General features: G+C 41.6%; 1 protein-coding gene across 1 annotated transcript; it reads right to left on the bottom strand.

Annotated features, from left to right (window-relative positions):
• Window positions 1-673: 673 nt before the first annotated feature.
• Window positions 674-8,423, bottom strand: syt4 (synaptotagmin IV). The gene is made up of 5 exons (XM_005950082.2): window positions 8,085-8,423; window positions 5,553-6,169; window positions 5,132-5,455; window positions 2,373-2,493; window positions 674-1,951 (listed from the first exon to the last, which is right to left on the bottom strand). The coding sequence occupies exons 1-5, from the start codon at window positions 8,116-8,118 to the stop codon at window positions 1,632-1,634; spliced, it is 1,416 nt and encodes a 471-aa protein (XP_005950144.1). The 5' UTR covers window positions 8,119-8,423; the 3' UTR covers window positions 674-1,631.
• Between the last annotated feature and the right edge of the window lie 861 nt (window positions 8,424-9,284).

Raw genomic sequence — 9,284 nt, forward strand, 5'->3', positions numbered from 1 at the left:
AACTGTATAGCTAGAAAAGCTGAGAATACGAGGATAGCATGGATTCGGTATCTTGCACAAAATAACCTTGAGTTCTTAAATAATGACAGACAGGTGTTTACAATAGAAACCAGCTACAGTGTTAGAAGCACTGAAGAAGAAGTGCAAGGGGACAGACCAACAGACACTGATGCAACTCAGTGCAAGACTACAGGGTGGGAGGAGAAATAGAGGAATAACAGTTTTAAAGACTTAGATTTGCAGTTGAATTTATAATTTTATGAAAGGAGGGGAGTAGCATGCTGAGGCAGCTGTCCTCTTGTTGAACCACTTAGCTGATATTAAATTCAGACATGATGACTTCATCCCCAAGCACTTAGCCACTCAGCAGTTATTACATCATCAGATTTGGAATTGAGCCGAATGATGTCATCCCTAGAGGTGGGGCAGGTGATGCGCACATCTGTGCACAGACTGTGTAATGTAGTAGTATAATTTTAAAGAAGCTTTTAGCTTAGACAGATTTTCTGTGGAGATGGTGGCTGTTGCCAGGAAAATAATAAGAATATTTAACCTTCGTTACCTTAGTTTCTTGCATCAGACTCAACCCTTAAAATCCTTTATAGAAGTGGTGTTAATGTATTTTTAATAACACACTGACAGTTAAATAAAAAAGAAAAAAAAATCAAACTCGTTTTCTTTCTCAGAACTTGCCATATTTTATAAGTACATACATTTACATTTCAGCCGTCTTTGTGCTCACAGTAAAGGGGACAAAACACAACGTAAATATTATGCGGCTCCCATCTCTTTAACACACAAACACACACACAAACTCACACAGTGGTGTCAGGACACTTTATTCGAAAGACGCGCATCCTCTCACACGTGTGTAAATGCATCCACATTACTGTCCCCGATGCAGTCAGTCAGTTCCAATCTATTCTCCAACCACCTAATTTAGGCTTTCTTGCACTTAAGAAAATGATATATGAAATACCACTTATACTTACAAAACATGTTCAACAAACCAAGAGTACAAATAAAAAAAAGATAAATAAAAACAGTCTACATCTTTATGATGAAAACATTGTCATTATAAAATAAACTTTAATAATAATCCACTTTTTTACAGCTGTGTCAGATGTGGTTCATTCTGGTTTTCATATGATGGAATATAGGTTACTATTTATAGGAGGAAGAGCTGAAGAAAGAGAAGAAGAAGAAGAAGAAGAGGAAAAGAAGAAGAGTAATAGCAACATTAAAGACATTCTGCACTGCACACGGCTACAGTGACAATTGGTTGCTTGCATGTAGATGATGCTGCATGTTTCCAGGTGATTTTCAGTGACAGTCTTTGGAATCGTTTAAAGCTTTGGGGTTCCTTTTGTCATGCCCCTGCCCTCCCACTGAACCCCAAATACTTCAAAGATAGGTGATTGAATGAATGAACGATTGAATGATGACATCACTTGAAATGAACCCCTCCTACACACATCAAAGTCCACTCCCCCCTTATTCAACCCGCCCTCATTTTAAGTCCATTGGTTACTGGCAAGCAGGATGTTGGATCCCACCCATCCTCATTCCGTCCCTCTCGTGGTTGAACCAGATCAGATATGGATGACAGGAGCCACCAACACCCCAACTTTCTAATCCTCTGACATGACATGCCACTTGGCGATCTGGCGACGCGGGTGGTCGCAGATCTCCCTCCAGTGCTCCCCGGGAGTACCTGCCGCCGATGTGCCCAGCACAAGGCGCCCAATGACGGTGTTGGGGCAGCGTGAGTTGCCCATGTCTGAGTCCATCAGCAGTAGCTCCACGCTGGTGTCCCTCAGGCCCTCTTCGGAGGGTAGATCGAAGACAAAGAGCTCATTAAACACCGGGTTAGGCGAGCTTTTCTTCACATGGGTTTTCTTCTTGCACACGCGTTTCTTTCCATGATACATGTTCACCTTGACATATGGATCTGGAGGAGAAGAACGATAAGAGTTGAGCAAGAAAAGCCACAGCGACTATCCATACCTGCGGCAGCTGCAGAGTGGCACATTATTTCTAAACCAGATCAATACAGCAATCAATAGAGCGGAAATGATGGATGTTAGTGATGAGGACAAAAGAGGCTGGCTGTGTAAACACTGTGTGTGTACGTGTGTGTGTGTGCTTGTCACTAAAGTGCTCTATCACATCCTGATCAGATTACTTTGGTGCGGTGGCGGTGCCATTAGTGCAACTATCACAGCATCTAAAGCAGTCTGGGATGCACAGCAGGAAGAGCAAAATGATTTTGGTTTCATCCCTTTACCGTTATGAAGAAGAAATACATTCAAGCCTGCAGTTATATGGACATGGTTTGCATATTAAACTGGTTCAGTTAAAAGCCTGTGTACCTGTAGGTCCATTGTTTTCAGTCTTGGGGAGGTGGCGAGCTTTGAGAACAACTACAGTCAGAGTGTTGGTGGTGGACTGGTAACACAGGGACAGCAATAACTCACCACGACCTGAAGATTTCTGTGGAGAAGAGAAGAATGGATAAAGTAAAAAAAAAAAGAAGCAAAAATCGGCAGAGAAAACAGAGCAAACATTTGTAAGTGAAACTTACACTAAAGAAACCCTAAATCCAGCCTGTCCTTTCATGTTTTCCAATTCTACTTAATAAGCAGTCATTTGTAAAGTTGTTATTCGGTTCTCAAGTTAATACATTTAAGTAGGTTAAATTAATCAGAAGAATGGATCCACTTAGTATGTATTAAAAGAATTAACACAATAGGGCGTGGTAGTTATTAAATAATGAATAACCTACAAAATTACGAGCTACAAAACGGTTTGTGGTGCTGCTGCTGCTTCCCGTGCAGCAAATGGTGCCAGTCCTGACAGCTTGAGACACTGCCGGCTAAATAATCATCACCTGCTTATGTGGTAGATTTTCATATTTAACACACACAAAATGTGTCACTGAGAAGCTCCCGATCTTCTCTACAATTTGTTGCTGCTGTCACAGTTTGCTCATGCACATACACATCCATGCCCGCGCCCCGTGAGAGTCGGCACCTCAGATGGTTGCGATCGCACCTTAGAGGCTCGCAGTCTCATGGTTGCCACAGCAACGAGAAGTAGCACACAGACAACTTCTAGCAATGACCTGATGTTCAGGTCTAAATCCAAAAGGATTGCCTGTTATTTTTAGTCTTATTAGTTTGTTTATTTGTGTATTAATGTATTTATTGTTTCTGTACTTCCAGAGCGAAAGCATGTTGGTGATGGCTGTGTCTCTTATTTTCTGGTGCATTGATTCTTTAAACTACTGGGTGGTCACACATACACAAAACTACACAAAGCAGTGAGACAAAATCTATGTCACACAGACAAAGAGAGCCACCACCCTGTAAGGCAAGGGCTGAAACTTTTAAGAAACAACTGCATGCGTCTCTCATGCTGATGTGGAGAAAATGGTTCTGTTTAATTATTGTCCCTTTGTGCACTGTAAATCCATGTTACAAGGCCAACAAGCTGCGTTCTCCGCCCTTTTATTTGCATATGAAATGTTTCTCATTCTGACAAGTTCAGCTGCGGCATGGCAAATAAATGAAGAGATTAAGGATTTTCTTCAGCAAAAGAAGCCAGAAATAACCTGCAAAGCAATTTCATGAATTCGAAAACTAATTTTTAGCTGATTTCACAGGTTCTTATTCCCCCTTACTATAAAGCTTTGCGAGATTTCTCTCCTCTGGGACCCAGATGAGAAATGGAATTGATGAAATACAGTTTGTCTCAGCATGGGGTGAAGAGAAGAGAGATAAGAAATCTTATCCTCTTGAAGAGAGACGAGTGGAGATGGGATAAACCCTTTATACTTCACAGACTTCCATTTCCTAGCACTTCCCTAGAGTACGATATGGTACCAGAGACCATTAAAGACATTACACGTAGCTCATATTCCTTTTGAGAAACTACAAATATGCATGAACATATCCACAACTACCACACAGGGAAAGAGCTTCCATTTCGGAAGAGCACAATATCACCTCACACGTCTATAATTACACAATGAGAGATGCTCATGCATGGCCATACCATTTAATAGCAGTCTATAGAGTGGTGCTCTATACTATACCACAGACCAATGATAAGCACAAGGATATCCTTTTACTTTTATTTAATTTAGCCAAACCAGGAATCATTTAGGCTAATGCATTTAGAGGAAATGAAGACATAATGTACTCATGGGTGTCAAAGTACTCAATACATTAAATGACACTTATAAACATTACTGCTGCATGTTTGTGGTCCTCACAGATGCCAGGAACAGCAAGCCTGGACCGCCTGCCCACAGATCTATAATGATGTAGTGTTGTTATCGTCTGACCTTTGTGGAATGGGAAATGTCGCCATGATAGCCTGGTTCACAGGTTGCCATTACCGTTTTAACTGTGTGATGCACTAAAGGAAAAGTATGTAGGGAGGATGTCATGTAAAGCAGTTCCAGCTGTTAAATGCAATGAGCAGATGAAATGACGTAAGAAAATAACGAACCCTAAAAAAGCTGATGAAAAACGTAAACAATAAATACCAAAAGCATCCTTGTATCCAAAGCAGCTCAGTGTCAACTTGCAAATCCATATTCCTGTAACAGATCTCATCTCTCTCTCCACAGAGAGATATATACCCTCTCTGCTTTCTCCTCTGGTTTCACATGATATTAAAATCATTTCTAAACCAACTAGAGGCTGTTATGATAGTTATTCCTCTGGTATATACCAATTAAATGTTAATTTAAAACTTCCATCGAAGATAGAGATCACACACACGGAATGAGATTAATCATTTTTATTAAGAGAATTTGGAATCGATAAAATGGTGGGCTTGCATTTGAATGATTTACACATTATTATATTTTAGTATTTAAATGACTTTTAAGATTATTTATTGATTAATATGGTAACAGTGGAAGTAATCAGCTTACTTTGCTGCATTTGACTAAGCTGTTCTGCTGTAATGCTTTTAGGGAGTGGTGGTGTAGACAGAGATGGTGTGATGAAAAAAAGCTGAGTCACTATCAGAGCAGTTGTAGAATTAAAATTGAGCTCACTGAATGACTTTATACATGAAATACAACACTAAGGCTTCAAACATTTGTTCCAAATCTTACCTTGACATTTTTCTTGATTATCTCTCGGCTCATGAGGACACGCCCCTCGGACAAGTCGATCCCAGACAAGGGAACAAGGGTCTCGCCGATGACTTCATCACGAGAGAACCGGTCAAAGCTCAGCACCATGAAGTGAAGGGCCAACTCTGACACACGAGCAAGTGAGATGCCGTAGAAGCTGAAGGTCTCATCAAAAGTGGGGTCTAGAGTTTTTCGCAAGACTCTGGTCTTCACCCTGTGCTTTTTTTCCGGCAGTAGGGTCAGCTTGATGTAAGGGTCAGAGGTCAGCGACTGCTCGTCAGTTGGAGTCAGACCATGGGCTTCCTAGAAAAGTGAAAACAATGAAGTATTTAAGACTGTATGTATTAAAAATAAGTATTACTTTAAATGTTTTAAAAACAATCTTAAACATATACAGTACCTTGATATGAACAATGAATGCCTTCCTCTCTTCCTGGTATTCAAGGGAAAAGTGGAGGGTCCCTAGTCCAGCCTCCTTGTCTTCCCCCTGGGGCCTGTCCACAGCCGGGGTGGGTGCTTGGCTGGAGAGAGTACTGGATGGTGAAGGCAGGTCACGGCGGTCCATCACACCAGGCTGGGTGAACCCTGCATGGGGAGAAGGCAGCTCCAGATCTGGGGAGCTCCGCAGCTTCTGGTGGTGATGAAATGGTTTAGTGGTAAAGTTGCCATTCAGATCCCGTTTCTCCAGGTCCAGATGGAGAGTTGGCCTGGAGCCATTTGGGCTTGATGCCAGTTTGTCTGTGCCAGCTGCATTCACTGGTGGCGCGGTGTGGCAGTTTCCATTGACATCTGTTTTACTGGTGTCGTTAGCTGCTGTGGTGGGAGGCGCAGCAAACTTTTTCTTGCCACTGAGGCTCTCTGGGTAAATGTCGACTCCTTTGAGCATGTGCACAAACTTGTACGGAGGTGTCTTCTGGGACTTGGTGTTTTTACGCTGGCAACAGATCCACGCAAAGGCTGACACAGTGAATACGAGGCCGAAGACACTCACCACAGCAACACCTACTGGCACTGCCACTGTGGGGGAGGAAAGAATGAAGGGAAGGACAGCGGGGGTGTGGGTGGACAGATGGAGAAAAATAATTCAGCAAAGTAAAATTAAAAATAAAAACTTAACAAACTAAGCAGCAACTGTAAAACAATTTCTATCTCACAGATTTTATTGTTACACCGAGGCAAGTGAGTCCATTTTGTGATTGTGACTAATGCAGCTGCAGCCTTGACTCAGAGGGAGAACAACGCAATCTGTTCAACTCTGATCAAATCTCGGCATCACTGTTTTCAGATTCCAAACATGGTTACTCTTTATGAACAGGAAACAGGTGGAAAAATAATGAACTTGTGGGAAAACTACACAACGTCTTTTGTGACAAGGCGATCTCTCCATAGCAGCTTTATAAAAACAGCTAAACTCAGATCCAATCATTGTCACAAAAGCATTATAAAGATCAGTGTACACTATTACAAGGAAACAGGCAGAAATGTTGAAAATTCAAATATTTGCAGTGAGAATTTAATACATGTGGTTTGGGCAAATCCTTATTTCAACCAGCTGGGTGGTCCTGATTTAGAAACAGTACTTAATAACGCAGATATCTTTAGTCATACTCATCAAGGATGATGGTCACTACTATTGGGATTACTAAGGCATATTTAGGGACCTATTTCCTGCCAGTTTTCCTTTTATGGTATTGCCGGAGACAGAGATATTTACAAGTGAATGCTTCAGTTCTTTGTTTTGCAGTGCTGAGCTGTGACTCACCATCAATCAAGCTGCCTTGTCATGCTACCAGATTTAAAAGGGTTGCCTCGCAGAAGAAAATGCATACCATTTCCTGCAATTAAGCAGGCGACATAGTGGAAAAGCACTCAGATAAGCCCATAAAAAGAAGGAAGAGGTGGAAGTGGCAAGGTGGTGGTTGTGGTAATCAATCACTCTGATACTTATCTTTAAAATCTGCCTTTTCATATTGTCAACACAATCACGGCTCTGCTTTTGATAATTTGAGAATCAGTACAGTATCACTAATTCACACTTTCCTAAGACAGCCTTTGTGCTGGGGTTATTGTATAGCAAATGTGTTCTGTTAACACACAGCAAGCAATAAGAATATATAGTTCCCTTCTCACTTAACCCTAAATAATTAATATGTAATCTTCTTCTATGGGATTGGGGTGATCTAATAATATTGCAGAGATTTCCATTCATATAGTTTCTTAATATTGTAGGCTGATTTTGCTCTGGCAACTGTGTAATAATCTGAAAATACAACGAAATTCACTTTATCCACGAGTAAGCAGTTCACTTCACTTTTAGATCACAGCACTTATACATATTGTTTTCTCTGCTTTTTTCATGAATATTTCAGCCCAGTAGCATCCCTGGGTGGGATGGCTTTCAAGGCAGCAACAACAGACAGATGGATGAGGCAACGGGAGGGCGGTGAGGTATAGCAGCTGAACCGAGAGGAAAATAAAGAAAACAAACAGGTGCTTTCCTGGCTTTACCTGCGTTGTAGTAACACCTAGAATACAAAAATAGTGACTTCATTATTGCACCCATTAATATCGCACTGAATAATGAGCTCCACCCTTTCCTGATAATTAGCTGTCGCCCTTTGGCCAGCTGCAAAATGGAGGAATGAAGTCCACCCAAACACATTGTTTTACGACACACTGCGCGAGCCATTCACTTTACACTAGTTACACGCCCTACAAAAATAGCAAACAACGAAGAAGAAAAAGAAAAAAAAGAAGAAGACGACATTTAGAAAGTCAGCTAAATTTGAAATCCATAAATTAGCTTCTGGCCACTTCCAGCCAGTGCTAGCTAACAATTTTAGGATGAGTCACGCGGCAGCTTAGACATCCACGGTGGGGTTTTCTCGATGAAAACGATATCCGTGAAGTTTTGAGCAGGATTTGGACTCACCGAGCTGAGCTCCATCCTCCACCATTGGAGCCATGGTCGCTATCCAAGGTGCTGAACAATGTCCGTCTGCTTCAACGCTTCAGCTTCGGCGCTGCTTTCTGTAGTAGCCGCTCCTCTGATGCTATGCTCGTGCGGTCTCAGATTTTATTAATAATACAAAAGTCTTTGTAATGCTTCAATAATTAAAAAACAAACAGGATTTCCCAGAGAGAAGTATGGGGGGATGCTCTGTTCTCAGCCTGCTGCTGTTACTCCGTGCGTGAGTGTGTCTCTGAGGCGGCAACACCCCGTTTCTTCTCTCTCTCTCACTCTCTCTCTCACTCTCACTCTTCCCTTCTCTTCACTGTTCCCCAGCTCCCCCTCCCCCCTCCCCTACGGTAAGGCTGAGCTCATCAGTGCTGACGCAGTAGTGACGGAGGCTGGCTGTGAAATCAGGACCCCCGGTGAAGCAGCACAACAGGGTTGCCAATTTTCCTAATTGATTGCTAGGAATTGAACATTCTCCTTGTGCGTCTTCTTCATCCGTGTTTATGTGATGTGGTTGTGTATTTGTAAGTGTGTGTGTGTGTGTGCATCCTTAGTCCATAAGAATGCTGTATTGTTATTGTGGTAATATCATTCATTAACATAACTGAGATGTATTTATGCAGTTATGCTTTATTCTGATGAAATCTTAATTTTTAAGTAAAAGGTGATTATATTACAGTCCTGTAGGGGCTATAGCAACCGCTATAGGAAACAACAGGAAACAGGAAACACAATAATAGAAACTACGAAAAACAATTGTTTTATAAAGTCTTGACCACAACAAAACTTATCCACTAGGATAATGTACATGAAAAATACCAGACAGGTTATAGGAGCATGATGTAGGCCCTGCACTGAGGGTCACCTATGGTTGCTGAACCAATTCAGTTGCATGAGAGAAGACAGCTGACAGGAATTGACTTCTTACATATATGAGCAATTACTGAGCAATGGAAGGAACACTTTCATAACCTCTTAAACTAAGAAATGGTAAATGGCCTGGATTTATATAGCGCTTTACTAGTCCCTAAGGACCCCAAAGCGCTTTACATATCCAGTCATCCACCCATTCACACACACATTCATACACTTCATACACAGAAGAACAAAAGTACACAACTGCAGTACATGCACACAGCAAGTCTGCAAATTAGAGGTGGTGCTTGAGCAAGC

This window comes from Haplochromis burtoni, unplaced genomic scaffold (genome assembly GCF_018398535.1).
Source record: "Haplochromis burtoni strain Fernald_Lab_line unplaced genomic scaffold, NCSU_Asbu1 Contig_721, whole genome shotgun sequence".
Taxonomy (NCBI): Eukaryota; Metazoa; Chordata; class Actinopteri; order Cichliformes; family Cichlidae; genus Haplochromis; species Haplochromis burtoni.

Coding starts and splice junctions, on each gene's coding strand:
- syt4 (XM_005950082.2), bottom strand. CDS start 8,118: ATGGCTCCAATGGTGGAGGATGGAGCTCAGCTCG. Junction 6,170..8,084: donor GGAGGATGGAGCTCAGCTCG/GTGAGTCCAAAT, acceptor CCTCCCCCACAG/TGGCAGTGCCAGTAGGTGTT. Junction 2,494..5,131: donor TAATCAAGAAAAATGTCAAG/GTAAGATTTGGA, acceptor TCTTCTCCACAG/AAATCTTCAGGTCGTGGTGA.